Source organism: Natator depressus, chromosome 3, assembly GCF_965152275.1.
Source record: "Natator depressus isolate rNatDep1 chromosome 3, rNatDep2.hap1, whole genome shotgun sequence".
NCBI lineage: Eukaryota > Metazoa > Chordata > Testudines > Cheloniidae > Natator > Natator depressus.
In genome coordinates, this window is record NC_134236.1 from 165,462,652 (window position 1) to 165,479,016 (window position 16,365).

The 16,365-nt window shown below is 42.7% G+C and overlaps 1 protein-coding gene across 1 annotated transcript in view; it reads left to right on the forward strand.

Moving 5' to 3' along the window:
- Window positions 1–16,365, forward strand: part of USH2A (usherin) — a 562,110-nt gene that overhangs the window by 442,045 nt on the left and 103,700 nt on the right. The window contains exons 53-57 of the mRNA XM_074949260.1: window positions 170–367; window positions 1,765–1,919; window positions 3,928–4,126; window positions 14,783–14,890; window positions 15,434–15,617. Of these exons, the coding sequence (XP_074805361.1) occupies window positions 170–367; window positions 1,765–1,919; window positions 3,928–4,126; window positions 14,783–14,890; window positions 15,434–15,617 (844 nt within the window). The remainder of the gene's footprint in view (window positions 1–169; window positions 368–1,764; window positions 1,920–3,927; window positions 4,127–14,782; window positions 14,891–15,433; window positions 15,618–16,365) is intronic.

The window sequence follows — 16,365 nt, forward strand, 5'->3', positions numbered from 1 at the left end:
TTGCCATTGCCTTCAGTGGGAGCAGAACTGGTCCTTATTTAGTTCCTGACTGAGGAAAGTACTGAAGCATGTGCCTGTCTTTAAGCATATAGATATAGACATGTAACATTTCTTCTTGTGTATTTTAATACAAAATTGAGATGACTAGTGTCTAATTTTCTTTGTTTAGACCTGAATCTAGAGCCCTATGTTACATATGAGTACAGGGTAGCTGCGTGGAACAGCTATGGAAGAGGTTTCAGCGAAATTGGCAGGGCTAGCACTAAGCAAGATGTGCCTCAGGGTGTAAGGGCACCGAAATGGACCAAAGCAGAAAATCGGGAAGACATAATACTTCTGAATTGGAAAGAACCTCTTCAACCAAATGGTATTCTTAAAAGCACAAACTGTATGCTCTGCTATTCAACATGACATTAGTTAAATGTATTAGACCAATTGTTCTATACACTGAAACCTGTCTTAAGTTTATTATCAAGTTAACTGTCATCAAAATGTACATATTCGTGCCTATACTGAGTAAACGTGGCGATATTATTTTCGCACTTGTTCTTCCTCAGACCTTCACCCTGGTTTGTCTGTCTGTTATCCTCATTCATCACAAATAAAGTTAGATGATAAGATCCTCAGGAAGGGACCTGGTTTATTATATATATGTAGGACCCTACCAATTTCACAGCCATGAAAAACGTGTCACGGACCATGAAATAAGCCCTTCCCCATGAAATGTGCTGCTGGGAGTGCCCCAGCTGGGGGGGGCGTGGCTTCTAACTGCAAGTCCCCGCCAGGCTGGGGAGGGACAGGATTGGTCCTTCCCCTGCATGGCCGCTCTCAGGAGGAGATCAGACCCACCTCCGAGTGCTCCCCCTGCTATAGGAAGCTCCAGTGGGGAGCAGGCCTGAAGGTTCCTGCAGCTGGAGGAGGCTTGTTGATGTGGGTCCAATTTCCCCCTGCTGCTGAAAGCACCCTAGCCATAGGGCTCCTAGCTGTGAGTCCCTGCAGGGACAGGGCCTGTCCTTCCCTTGCATGGCAGCTCTCGGAGGAGGGGAGATCAGACCCACCTCTGAGTGCCTCCCCCTGCTGCAGGAAGCTCTGGTGATAGGCAGCAGTCCTGAAAGTTCCTGCAGCTGGAGGAGGCTTGTGGTCTCCCCCTGCTGTTGGAAGCACCCAGCTGGGAGGCTCCTAGCTGTGAGTCCCCACTTCCGGAAAAGGGACCCCCTTACAACATGGTGAAATTTCAGATGTAAACATCTGAAAACATGAAATTGACCAATTTTAAAACCCTCTGGCCACAAAATTGATCAAAATGGACTGTGAATTTGTTAGGGCCCTATCTATCTGTAAAGCACACAGCACTTTTTGGGGAACAGCTGTAATTATAATTATTTAACAGAGCTGGTTGAAAAATTGTGACAGTTTTACATAAAATCAAAAATATTTTATGAAAGATTGTTTTCAGAATTAATTTTTGATGGAAATTTTATGTTGATATTTCAAGCATTCAGAACATTTTGACCAGATCTAGTAATTAAAGTGACCACTCAAGAGATTTAAATAATCTCTTGCCTCAATAGGGGTGGGTTTTTAAAAAGACACAGCAGAATAATAATCAATAAACTTGAAGTTATTTGGAACAGTCTCTTAAGTTAGATGATTGATTGATAAGGGTGGTGTCCTACCAGGTTCACTGTCATATTTTTGGTGTAAAATGCTATGATCCAGTGTTGTTCAGCTAACAAAAACAGAAAACTTTCTCTTTATGATAAGGTCTTATCATTCACTATATTGTTCTTCGAAATGGGATTGAGCGTTTTAGAGGAAGAGAACTGAGCTTCACAGACACAGGTGGTATCCAGCCATACCAAGAATATTCATATCAGCTGAGAGCCTGTACTGTTGCTGGTTGCACAGACAGTAGCAAGGTGGGTGATTCGGTCTTCATAGGAGTGGTAGTAGAATTTTAATAGCTGAGGAGGTATCATACAAATGCCACTGGAAAGGCATTTTTTCAAAGAATTTAATTAAGATTGTGGGTTGAATGGGAGGGAAACATCAGTAACCAAGTGACTTGTTTGAATTCAGCACCTTAATGTGATCGTATTAAATTACAAATTGTTGATTTTTGGCACAAGCAGACCCAGGCACTAAACTGTACCTCAGTCTTTGTAAATCTGAAATTATATGATTGGAAAGTGAGATATACAGATTTAAGATAAACAAGGAGCTTCATCCTTGGCCAAACCTAGAAGAAAGTGTTGAAGACATCCTTTATTTCCAAACAGTAAGACTAAATCCATTCATATCTTTGTTGTTTCTCACCAGGATTACTATAACCTCCTTTTCTCTGGACTCCCCATAGCTCCTCTCTCCCATCTCTAGCCTGTGCATTACAGCCAACATCCTCTTCCTCTCATACTGCTCCAACTGCATCACGTCTCATCAGATCCCTTCACTGGATTCATGCTCCTGCATTGGATTCAGGCTCTTCATTCTCACCTTCAAAGCCTGGACATCCTGCCTACATCACCTCTTATTTTTAACTCTCTCTCTCTCTTTCGATTTGTTACTGCTCCTTTTACCACTCTGTTTCACACCATCGCTCAGGCTGCCCCATTACCATGTAACAATATCTCTCACGTTGCCCCATTGCTGTGTAACAACTTCCAGCTTTTATTTTACAAAGTGCCTTTTTCTCCCCCTGCAAATAACTTCACAAGCACATCTGTTCAATGAAATCTTCCTTGCCAATGATGTCCATGCCTCTCTTTTTTGAGTTTTGTCTAAGTTACAATATAGGGTCTCTGGGGCAGAGATGTGGAATTGTGATTGTTGTTATGTTTTGTAAGTATAAAAAATCACAACCATACATGTGTAACCAGTAAAATCATCAGTGGGAATTGAGCCTGGGACCTTCAAAATCAGTATTGAGTTTTTTAAACAAACATAGGCAAATTCGGAATCCAAAACCCCTAGGTAGCTTTGCAAATCTCAATCCAAAAGTACAAGAAAATAGTCCCAGAGAGAAAAGGTGGGTGAGGTACTATCTTTTATTGGACTATCTTCTGTTGATGAGAGAGAGAAGCTTTCAAGTTTACACAGAGCTCTTCAGGTCCTGTTAGCCGTGACTAAGTAGCCAGCTCTTATAGGCGTTGATGCTAGTCACTAGAGGGTGACACCCTCACTTACATTAAGTCAGTGTATTACAGAAGGCATGTATATGCTTACAGCATAATAAAACTCACGTATAGTGGCACTAGTAAAAAGACATGATTCTCTAAGAGCATAGGATCTGATTCTCCTCTCAAATCAGAGTAAATCAGATATAGCACCATCGAAGTCAGTGGAGTTACACCAGTGTAAAACTGATGTAAGGGAGATGAGAACTGGTCTATATATATTCAATTTTGAGAAAGATCTTAGTGAATTCTAAATTATCCCAAGCTTCAGATTTCTTCTTGAGTTCATTAGAAAAGATTCAAAAAGCTGTGAACTGATAAAGATCCGATTATACTGAATTCAAAGAAGTCTAGCTCTATGTTTATTGGTGCTTAAAATATATGAAATCAGGCTGTTAAAATGCAAAGACATTGGCAAACCATATGGAAGAGAGTTATCAAGAGTTCTCTAGCAAGACAGTCTGCCATCCAGATTTTGCTATTTCACCCAGTTCTATACACTACAGCTGAGATGTTGTGAACCTGCTGTGATAAATTGTAGACATAGGCTTATGTAATGCATTCAAGGTCAGATTTCATTGTGTAAAAAGGAGTGGGGGGGGGGGCGCGGGGGGGATTTAACTAGTTCTTCAGGCCCTTGGTAATGATATGCCAGACCAAGCAACAACATTTTAAAACAAAAGTGACATTCTCATTGATCGTGGTATCTAGTGTACTATTACAGTAAATTGCTGTTTAATTCATATGTCTTCAGGTAGTTGCAGTCACTGTCCAAGGAGTCCCAGAGAGCGTTCAGCCACCAGCAGTCACAGCTCTGAGCTCAACAGCATTGCATTTGAGCTGGATAGCACCCAGGAAACCAAATGGCATCATCAGAGAGTATCAGATCCGTCAAAGTGGGAAAGGGCTTATATACACAGACACTACAGCCAGAATGCAGCATACTGTATCAGGTAAGGATGGGCAGCTCTTTGAAAAACTAATGTCCTGTTCTTAGATATAAGACATTCCTTCCATAGTGATACTATCTCTTGTCAGTAACTTTTAGGTTCCCTGTTTTGCACGTAGTTCAGAAATGCTTTAGGCTAGTATTAGAAACCGTAAGCTATTTTGGTCAGTCTTATTTTTTCTAGGCAGTGTTTGTTCTCTGTTGTTAAAATGTGAATGGATCTAATTTCCAAATGTTAAAATAAACCACATACATTTTGATTCAGAACATATGCTTTTGTGACGGGTAGAAGAGTGCCAGATAAATTCCATAGGTTTGATATACCCCCCATCAGATTCTGCTCCCCGGGTCAATCTAGAATAACTCCATTGAAGTCACTGGAGTTATTCTAGTTTTGCACCAGTATAACAGGATCTGGCCCTGATGTTTAGGATAACAAAAATTAGAAACAGTGCGGCCTCAGCTTGAAAGTGGACTGTCAGACTGTGCTTTGTGAATCTGAGCTGTTTTGCCAATAACAGATTTTAGATTGTAAGACTTATGGGAGCAAGGATAGTATCTTCCTCTGTCTTTTTCCTCAGCAGAGCACCTTGTTGATGCTCAAAAAGAACAGGAGTACTTGCGTCACCTTAGAGACTAACACATTTATTTGACCATAAGCTTTCGTTGGCTACAGCCCACTTCATCGGACGCATAGAATGGAACATCTAGTAAGAAGATATATATATACATACAGAGAACATGAAAAGGTGGAGTAAGAGGCTAATTAATTAAGATGTGCTATTATCAGCAGGAGGGAAAAAATGAGCTATTATCAGCAGGAGAAAAAAACTGGAGAAAAAAAACTTTTGCAGTGATCAACAAGATGGCCCATTTAGACAATTGACAAGAAGGTGTGAGGATACTTAACATGGGGAAATAGATTCAATATGTGTAATGACCCAGCCACTCCCAGTCTCTATTCAAACCTAAGTTAATGGTATCTAGTTTGCATTTAATTCAGGCTCAGCAGTTTGTCGCTGGAGTCTGTTTTTGAAACTTTTTGGTTGCAAAATTGCCACCTTTAAATGTGTTATTGAATGGCCAGAAAGGTTGAAGTGTTCTCCTACTGGTTTTTGAATGTTATGATTCCTGAGGTCAGATTTGTGTCCATTTATTCTTTTCCGTAGAAACTGTCCGGTTATATATCTTCTTATTATATGTTCCATTCTATGCATCCGATGAAGTGGGCTATAGCCCACAAAAGCTTATGCTCAAATAAATTTGTTAGTCTCTAAGGTGCCACAAGTACTCCTGTTCTTTTTGCAGATACAGACTAACACGGCTGCTACTCTGAAACTTGTTGATGCTCAGTAATATTATTCAGAATCTCTTATGTTACTCTTAAGAATTTCCCACTTGTGCACATCTACTGTAGAAGAGGGCTTAATGGAAGATTTGCCATTGATGTCAAAGATGTATTGTCTCCATATACTACTCTCTTAGTAACATTTCAGTCATAAAATGAAACAAAACTCAACTTAGAAATATTTGCAGGAAGCATAAGAGGAAAATGGTACTTTTCAGGGGTGTTTGCTTTCAGCCTTTGACCCCTGGTATCAGATGCTCATCCTGCATTTTTATTTTTCTAGGGAAAATATTTAAAAGTTTTTTTTCTCTCCTCACTTTGGCTGCAAACGTAAAGGTCCTCATGTTACAGTCACTGCCATTCCTGCTGAGAAAGATCACCCAAGATTCCCCTTTAACAATATCATGCACAAATATGAAATTCACCACGTATGTATTAAAACTCGGTCAGTATTCAGTGCATCCTGATGACATATCTTACTTAGTACATCAAATTGCTGTACATTTTTCAAAAGTAGTATAGATTTTAAATCGCCATAAAAATAAAATCCCCACACAAATTGCTGCTGCAAGTTTGTAACGTAAAGTTCACTTGGGAAAAAATTATCACTTTATCAGTGAAACGTGGTGGGCTCAATCCTGAGCTGTGCCAAACTCATATGTGGCCAGCTCAGGACGGGAGGAGGAAAAGAAAAGGTGACTGTCACCCTAAGAGCTGTCCCATGTTACACCACCCAGAGGATCTGCAGAATAGTGCAGCTATGTCATCTGTCACCATCCATGGATTCCCCTATGCTGAGGAAATACTTGGCTACCTGTGGCAGCTTGAACTGCAGTTTTGTGTTGCTGGAGCAGGTTCTTAGTGAGGGCCAAGGAGCTCGTCTGTTGTGTTTCTCTATCTCTGTAGGAATTAGTGATGGGACTTGTCATGAAATTCCAGATCTGGATTTTAGAGTTCCCGCAAAGATTGGGGATTTGGAATTTTGCTTCAAGCTAACCCCTAGTAGCATATTATATTATATGTGACTGTGTTTTGTATGGACGTGTAGGAGTATGGCTGCATAACACTACTTGCACAAAGGAACTTCAGCGCTCCTGTATTAATTTTGGTGAAATATAAGGGCCCAAAGAATCAAAAGTATTAACATGACCCTGAATCTGTCCAAAATTAAATGGTTTTAAACAAGGTCCAGGGTTTGGTATACAGAAACAACAGCCTGCTTAGCACCATGGCAAACACACTGTTTTAACCATTTATTAAAGATACAGAAAAGAAGGAAAAACAGTTAGGGCAGTGGTCCCCAAGGCAGTGCCCGCGGGCGCCATGGCACCCACCGGGGCATTTATGTGCGCTCGCCTACTGACAAGGGAGCGCTTCTACCGGACAACCCGCCGCTGAGGAGCGCGGCCACCGGACAACCAGCCGCTGAAATGCCACCCAGAAGCAGCAACCCCAAGAAGCATCGCCGCTGAAATGCTGCCGCTTCTCGGCGGCATTTCAGCAGCAATGCGTCTTGATGACACCGCTTCTCGGCGGCAACGCTTCTCAATGACGCGGCATTTCGGCGGCTGGTCGTCCGGCGCCCGCCACGCTCTTCTGGAAACGTGAATATGCTATAGCAACAGAAAGGTTGGGGACCACTGAGTTAAGGCATTTGAAATGTAAAGTATTAAATAAGGCTTTCATTTTAACAACATCTCTTGTTCCTTTCCCCTTTGTCTGTAGAGAGTCTTTACAAAGAAAAAAAAACCCTGTTTTAGATATCCTTTTTGGGGAAAAGAGAAAAAGTTAGTCAAAATGGGCTGGAGCTGCTGCTGTTCTTCTTAAAGTCTGATTCAATTTCCTAGAAGACAAAACAAGACACAAACACATAAGAGGGGAGGGAAAAGAACAGCAAAGATAGAAAATGCAGCTTCTGTGTTTGGCATTGACTTTCACTTGCAATCTGATTACTGGAGAAACACAGGCATGGCACACAGTATTATGAGCCACTCCAAGGCCTGGCAAACTTGTACCAGCATCAGGCTGTTTAGGGCCTTGCTTTTATCTGCCTCTGTGGTCCCAGGTTTACAGTAGGATAGTAAAATATACAGCCTTGGCTGGCTAAGCCAGACTCTTATTAAACAGAAGGCAAAAGGAGAGAGAGAGAGGAAAGAGAAGAAATAAGGTGGGGATGGAAAAGAATACAGAAGGGGAGCAGGGGGCAGTTCTTCTCAGACACAGAGGTATTTGCACACACACAGTCTCACACTGCAGGTGGTATTTGGCATTCAGCTTGAGCCAGTAGAGGTGGTATTGTCATCTGGCTTCTTCTCTCTGTCCTGACCTAGTCAGGACATCTCTCAAGATCAGGAGAAAGAAAGCCTGGGATACCAGAGTACAGTGGGGGTAGCAGATGGTGCAACTTGCTCCTTCCCCTTCCCTCTCATCTTTCGGTCAGCCGTAATTTCAATAGCCAGCTTTCTCCCCAACAAAGTTGTTTTGTTAGGACTGTGATGGGTGGAATAGCCAATCCCCTTGTTATTTTGGCCTAATTTCCAACACTTCAGTTTTGGTTCACTGATTTTCAGTTCTACACTTTTTTCTTATTTACCAAGGATAATCTTAACACTGTCCTTGAGTTATATCAATAGGCCTATATTTTTTTTTTTTACTAATTCAGTCTTTGTCTCACTTTTTCACCTTTTTCCATCAATGTTTGTTGTTCTAGGTTACTGTGACATCTTATGAACTGTCACTCACTTTTTACCAGTTGAGCTCACAATTAGGGTAAAGTTGTAGGCCCAGGTATCCAAGTTGAGGCATATAAATCCATATTTATTTAGGGATCTAACTAAACTGCATGATTTTCAACAATGCTGAGAACTTGTTTCTCATATTCACACTGAAGTAAAACGATTTATTTTCCAGAGGCAGCTAGGAGATAGTATCTCCAGTTTCTAACCGGAGTAACAAAAGATGGACAAACTTTGCCACCACTTCCGATTGTTTTTTTTCCCTAGTCTATCAGCATTATCTCAGCCTCGGACTAGGTCTCCATCTGCTGTCCTGCATCAAAGCCCCAATACTGGTTAGGCACTGGGTAAGCAGGGAAACTGCACCATCTGGATCTTGTGAAATAAAGAACTGAATGTCATCTGTGTATTGCAGGCACAGCAGCCTATACTACCTCCCTAAAGTTCCTAAAGGCCTCTGTACATATCAAAGAAGAAGGGGACAGAAACAGAACCCTGTGTTCAGCAGCTGTGTTCCCTCTAATTTTTCCCACCCATGTGCGGAATGAATTTTGTTATGTGCACCAATATGTAGGTGACATGTGACACATCATCTTCATGTTGGTGCACATAACAAAATTTATGTGGTGGGGGTGGGGCTGAGGAATTCTTGTGGGAGGGGGCTCAGGGCTGGGACAGAGGGTTGGGGTGCAGGGGTGTGAGGGCTCCAGCTGGGGGTGTGGGCTCTGGGGTGGGGTTGGGGATGAGGGTCTCAGGGCTAGGGGTGAGGATTGGGTACAGGAGGTGAGGGCTCTGGGGTGGGGCCGGGGATGAGGGGCTTGTGGTGCAGGAGTGTGCTCCGGGGCTATGGCAGGGAGAGAGGACTCCCCACAGCGCGCTCTCCCTGCAGCAACATTTGGGCTTGTGGGGAGAGGCACTTGTCCCCACTATGGGAGCGCTGGGGTTGCAGCAGGATAGGCACCCCTTCCCCAGCCCCAGCAGGTCCGGGCTTGGGGAGGGCTGCCTGGGCCACACCTGGGGCCAAGTCTGGGCCCGATCTGGCCACGACTGGATCCGTGCCGCTCCGGCCATGCCTGGGCCCTATCCGGCCGCAGCTGGGTCCGGGCCACTCCAGCTGTGGCAGGTCTGGGCCGCAGGGTGAGTTGGGGCTGTGGGAGGGGCGCCCCTCCCGTGGCAGGTTGGGGGCGGGTTCCCTAAGCACCTGCGTGACACTAAATAGGCTGCTGTGTGGCCGTGCAGCTTACAGGGAACTTAGGTCAGCAGTAGCAAAGGCATTTGGTGGAACCATCTTCAGTTTTGTCCATTGTCAAGAAGACACAAGCAACCAGTGAGACCAGAGCAGTCTCCATACCAGACCCAGATCTAAAATTGAAGTGACTGGGTATTAGGAAATCTGAGTATTCCAGGTAGTGCCACAGTTGCTTTGCCTCCATTTTCTTTTTATATTCCCTAATAAAGGGAGATTAGAGCTTGGGGATAATTAGAAGATTCTAAGCATACAGAGATGGCTTCTTGAACAATTGCCTAAAAACTGCTTCTTTGAGAGAGGCTGGCAACCTGCCCTACAGAAGGAGTTGCTGATAATTTCCACAACATCTTTGGCTGAAACTCAAGGGGAAAATACCTCACATGTGCCCTCTCCTCCCACCTAAGAAATAGCTCTGCCTCCAGAGAGGCTGAAATTTTGTTCTTCATGCAAACAATACAGTTTTCATGGCACAATTGCTAGGGAGAATAGATAAAGTTGTCTCCTCATAAACAATGATCTGTTTTTCTTTAGTGTGGCTCTCTCAATAAGCCACTGTCCACGTTGCCATACTAAGCCAGCAGAGAAATGGGTGATCATTACTTCTGTCAGTAAAAATCAAGTCTTCTGCTAGCTTAGAGGGGAACTTCCTTTGGTCACAGTGTTGAATTCATGACTGTGGTTTTGCAATGTGGATAATTGTTACTTTCTAAATTCATGCAATAAACTAAAACAATCAATCTTATTTCACATGTAATCTCAAATGTTTGAACTAAGTGTTGTCTCAGCCCCCGTGGATGTATGGTTTGATTTTTCTCATCTTTTTTCAAAACCTCTGGTGTTCTTAAAGCAACAGTTGAACATTAATGAAGCTGTAGCATTAGTCTTCCCTGAGACTTTGAATCTAGGGCCTTACAAATAGCAGATGAGTAGGCTAGCACCTTGCCACTGCATCTTTGTCTTGCTGCTTATTTTTAATTACATCAAAGCTTTGGAAACATGATCCCATAAATGCTTTGTGGGAATAGTGGTGAATGCGTTCATCATGTGAAATCCATAAATTGCTTATAATCCTCTCAAGATGTTAAAAAAAGCATTAAGTAATTGAAGACAGGAAGTCCTCAGTTAATTATTTAGAGGTGTTATCAATGCTTTAAGTAAACTGAAGCATTTTCTGCTATCTCACTGAGTTGAATGCCACTGGGACCTAGGGGCAGCAGCCATCATCTTCTCATATTCTCTAATGCAAACAGCACATGGCAGCTTGTCAATAAAGGACCTTTTTATATCATTTATTACTGAACACTTCCACTACCCTGTACAGAACAATTTGGATGACAGTTATGGCATTGTTTCACTTTGTGTTACTACTGCTTTACAAATGGGCCTGCAAATGCTCTGCGGTAGGGGGGAAGGATTGACTAAAATAATTAGTGGCATTGCTGTAAAAGAAAGCTTAGAGTGCCCTCTTCAGCAGCCGCAGCAGCAGCAGCAGCAGGTGTGACGATGATTCTTCTTAACTCTATTTTTTTTATATTTGACTAAAAATCTTATCCAAAGTCACGGACTTCATCAAGAGTTTCTGTGAGTGATCAGATTTAAGTAAGAGTCACTGACAGGCAGTTTCATAAATGAAATAAGACTCCAGCGTATTTTGTGATAGAGTGGTTTGAAATTATTCTACACACACACACACTCACTCTCTCTCTCTCTCTGTTCTTAAGGGTAGTGGAAAGGTGTGTGTGATTCAGTAGTGCTGCCACTGGACAACCCTATCTCCAGGCAGTGGCGACTCATTAGCAACATATTTTTTTTTCATAAATAAAAACTATCAGCAACTTGACGTCCTCCTGAGTGAAATTCATGTGGTGGCCCAGGACTGTCAGCACTGGAGCTAACTGCTGACCCAGCTGCAGCCAGGACCACAAGCAGAGACAAATAGTGTTGGAAATGATTGACTGATTGATAGGACAATACGTTCTTTAGGAGCTGTTTGGCAACCACTTGGAAAAACAGTGGATGATACAGTAGTCCAGTGACTGACCACCTCAAAGTAACAATTGCAGAATCAAATTCCAAGGGAAATGTCTCCTTGAATTCATATCCACAGGGGAAATTTTTTAAAAGCAAAGTATTGTTTGCATTTCACAATTATCATATTACGTTTGTTGTCATTTATAATTAATCACATGCATAGATTTGTACAGGGCTCTCCAAAACATGCACAAAGTCCTTATAGCAAAGAACTTATAAACTATCTAAAATCAGCTACATGTAGGGACCAGAAGTTCCAGGCACCAGAATTTTTTCAATAAATTTAGTGAAACTGTGCGCTCTTTTTAATGCCCATTTTTCTCTTTAAAGTGTAGCTCTAAATGAGTATTGCTTTATTATGCGTGTTTCCTTTAAAAGTGAACATGACTCCCTTATGGGGAATTCAAGTAATTTGTTGCCACAGTAATCTTTCCTAGCCTGAATGTTAAATTATTGGCTTTCCTCCATGCCTTTGCTTCTGTCTAGTCTGCAACTGTCATTTCCTCCCCTCTTACTTTTATCCTGAGCGTTCGGATGATTTTTCTTCTCTTCCAGTTCATGATTAGGTTACATTCAGGGCTGTCCCCCTGAGTCATCTCTTTATTTTCTTTTTTTCACATCCTGTTCAGTTTGTGAGCAGCTTTTGTGTCTTCCATTCATTATTTTACCTCTCTAGCTGCCTGTTGCTTATTACTGCTCTGTATGTACAAACCATTCCTTTTAACTGTGAAAATATAGCCTAACTGGTTTTGAACAAAGACTTTTATCCTCATGTTTTTTCTTGTTGTGGGACTGTATTTTTAAAAATAATTACAATTACATGTACACGCTCTCACATGAATCTTTAAAGAACAATATTAAAGTTGCAATGTCAAGCACTCAAAAGTAGGAAATGCCTGAATTAAGGTTGCCTGTGTAGCCCTTGTGCAAATGCATTATGATGCAGTCTTTAATTATATGATCACATACTATTTTTTTCCATAGGATCTCTCCTCATTCAGAATGGCCGGTGCTCAATTAATGAGAAGCTAGTCAATATTTTTTATCCTCATTGGAATGTGTAGCCCCATGCCTTATTTACTTCATGCCATTCAATTCCTGCTCTGAAGGTAGAATTATTGGTTTCCTTATGATGCTCATCACGATAATATCCGAGGACTTCAGAAAAATTAATTAATTTATCTTCATAACACCCCTATGAAATGAGTGGGGGAATTATTCCCATTTTACAAATGTGGAACTGAGGCACAAAGAGATTATGATCAGAAGTATCCACTAATTTTGTGTGCCGAATTTGAGATGAGAGTACTTAGCATTATATAGCACTTAATACGTTATGCACAGCTCCCATTGTCTTCATTTGCAGTTGTGCGTGTTCAACTCTCTGTAAATCAGACCCCAAGGTCTCTGGTTGGGCATCCAGAAAATGAGGAACACATGATTAGTGACAGCCTCTGAAAAGTTTGGTTTAAATGAGTTGCCCAGCATCACACAGGAACTCTGTGGCAGATCCAGGGATAAAATCCAGTTCTCAAGGGCAACATTCAACTGTCTTAACCATGAGACCCTCCTTTTCTCCTGCAGTCCCCTGACTGCTTCACTATACACCAGTCAATTTCTGCAACAAATGAGGTCGAGATCCAATAGATAACAGCCTCCTTTACTACATAGCCATGATTCATCCCCAGAACAGGTGCACTGAATGAGCCAGACGTCCTGTGGAAAAAATAGGATATAATAAAAGACGTATACATGCAAAGGAGCCGAATTCAGGATGCACAAGCAAACTTAATTCTGGGAGTTCCTAACTTTTGAGAGTTTGATTTTGAAACCTTAATATTCTTTCAGCATAGCTTTTATGTATAATTTCCTACGTTTTTAAAAACACAAACTGGAAAAAAGAAAAAAAAATCTGTCCTATAGTGTTCTATTGACACCAATATGGGTCAATGGACAGGTTTGAAACCTTTAGATCTTTGTGCCAATGGAGTAACTGATAGCAGTAGTAAATTGTCCTCATCTATGTGGATCAGCACTAGAGTGTCAGTGGGTTTCAAAGATATTTGCTGCCATCGGAGGAATGGTAAAACTCAGAAATCCTGGGTTCTATTCCAGGATCTGGAAGGGAAGTGCCCTGTCTTGCAATGTCGATGAAGCCAGTGATAGTGTCACAATTGTCCTTGGAATTTAGTCACTTTCTCTGTTTTATTTTGAACCTTTGGCACTTCCTGGTTCTGGCTAGAACCCAGGACAGGAGTGCAGGCTGGTCTTGTGGTTTGCAGACATCTGAAGTTGGCAGAGTTGTAATGTAAAGTTTGTGATTACTAACATGATGGGTTCTGCCCTACCCACCCCAAAGCTGTGGGCAGGGCACACTTCCATCAATGGGGAGGAGGTAACCAGGGCTGGGTCACATAAGGGTAGAGCGTCTTCCCTCCTGGCACGATGGAGGTGCATAGGCTCCTGCTCCCAGTCCTGGGCTCCACTCCATGAGGTTTCATGAGGTAACTGAAGACTCACACAATTCGGGCGTGAGACTCGCGGCGTCTGGATACATATTATCAGAGTGGAAGTGGGAAATACCAAAAATATCTTAAACGAGTTTGGGTGAAATCCCATTACTTCAGTGGGGCCAGGATTCCACACCTTGTGCATAAGAGATTTCCAAGGCAATAATTCAGACTTGTGGGGACTAATTCTTCCCCCACTTTCACCAGTTTGACACTTGTGTTACCCCCATGTATTTCAGTGGAGTTACTCCAGATCTACACTAGTGCAAGTGAGCTGCAGGAGCAAAACTCTTAAGCTAAGCGTTCAAATGTTCTGGTACTTATCTGTATGGAACCTCCAAACTTTATGAAGATCACCCACGACTAACTCGGAGTGGTTTTGCCACACTTCTTAAATGAATATGACATTGCTTACATCCAAATTTGCACTATTTCACTAATTTCACTATTTATGCAGACTTAGGGCCAAGTTTTTAATGGCCTCATTTTTTTATGCACAACTTGTGTGTGCAAATAATTGCAGTCACAACCAGAGTAATTTAAACATTTTACTGGTGCACTGCACACAATTAGATCTCTAAAGCAGGCCCTTACTGTAAATTACTCTATATGCTAACTATATGCCAGATACCATATTTTCCCTTCCAACTGTACCTTAGAAATACAGATCTTTTGAAGTAACCCATCTCTGATCTGTAAGTTCAGCAACTTTCCCTCTACAGTTGTAATTCTCAGAATGTCTAAGGTCATCATGTTTAGTATGATTGTTTGTTTGTTTTGTTTTTAGGTCTCCAGCCATACACTAACTACAGCTTCACACTTACAGCATGCACATCTGCTGGATGTAGCTCTAGCCAGCCATTTGCAGGTCGAACCTTGCAAGCTGCTCCTCAGGGTAAGGAAAAGGCATTCCCATAATATTAGAGGGAATCATTGGGGGCAAAATCTTCTGTAAATGGGCAAAACTCCATTGACATTGATGGCGCTCCCAAGCAGTCAGTTACAACAGGTAATTTGGCTCTACAGTGCAATAATTGTATTATCACCCCATCTGTATGCTGAACCACAATGTTTCAGGTTCTCTGTTTTTTGTGAGAACAACTTTCTGGCGTCATCTTGAAGTAAATGATTTCCAGAGACAATTGTAATGGGCACATTTTTGTAAAACAAAAATAAATATATGCTGACACATCAGGCAAAGTTAGTCCTGTGATTATCAACTTTTAAGTCTGATTCTCCATTGATCTGCATCCTGTATATTTATTTATGTCAGTGCTAATAGAGGTCAGAATATGTGTAAAACTACCTTTCTGATCTGGAAGTGGTCTATACTCGCTTTGCACTGGTGTAAATGACTGCACAAGGGAAATAGAGAATCAGGACCTTTTATATTTAATTTTATGATATGCCTGAAACAGTGGTATGCTGATGTTAACAGGAGTATGGTCGAAGCCTCGTCATATCATAGTCAGCTCAACACGAGTGGAATTCTATTGGGATGAACCAGAAAAACCCAATGGACTTGTTTCTCAGTATCGATTGCTTCGTAATGGAGAAGAGATTTTCCAGGGTGGCAGAGGAGCTCTGAATTTCACTGATGATGGCCTGCAGCCCAACAGTAGGTAAGGCCTAATAAAGAACTTTGGTAAGCTTCAAAGAGTGCTTAAGAATTTGATTTTGCAGGAGAAGCGTAAAATGTTCAAAGGTGTCTAAGATGAACCTGAATCCAATTTTCAATGTGCATAACCTGCTGAAGTGCTTTTGAAAATCCTGCTAAGCACCTGTCTACACCTTGAGGTGCCTAAATACTTTGAAAATCTGGCCCTGAGGGCCTAAGTCTCTTTTGAAAATGGGGGTGTTGCCTGTGGGTGAGAGTCGCGCGGAGCCACTTGCGAGCCTCCACCTAGGAGCCACACCTGCTGCTGGCTGCTTCCTGGGTGCAGCGCGGTGCATGGTGCACCCTGGCTGTGCTGCTGACTGGGAGCCACCGGAAGTAAGTCCACGCCCCAATCCCCAGCCCTGAGCCCCCCCAAACCTGGAACCCCTTCCTGCACCCCAAAACCCTCATTCATGGCCCCAGCCCAGAGCCTGCACCCCAACCACCTGACCCAGCCCTCAGCCCCCCACCCCAAACCCGGAGCCCCTTCTGAACCACAAACTCCTCATCCCCAGCCCAGAGCCCTGATCCCCTCTTGCACCCTAACCCCCGACTCAGCCCGGAGCCCCTCCTGACCCCGCCCCGCAACCCAGCTCTGAGACCCCCCCAGACCCAGAGCCCCTCCTGCACCCCAAACACCTCATCCCTAGCCCCAAGCCCTGACCCCCTCCTGCACCCCAACCCCCTGCCCCAGCCCTGAACCCCCCAACCCC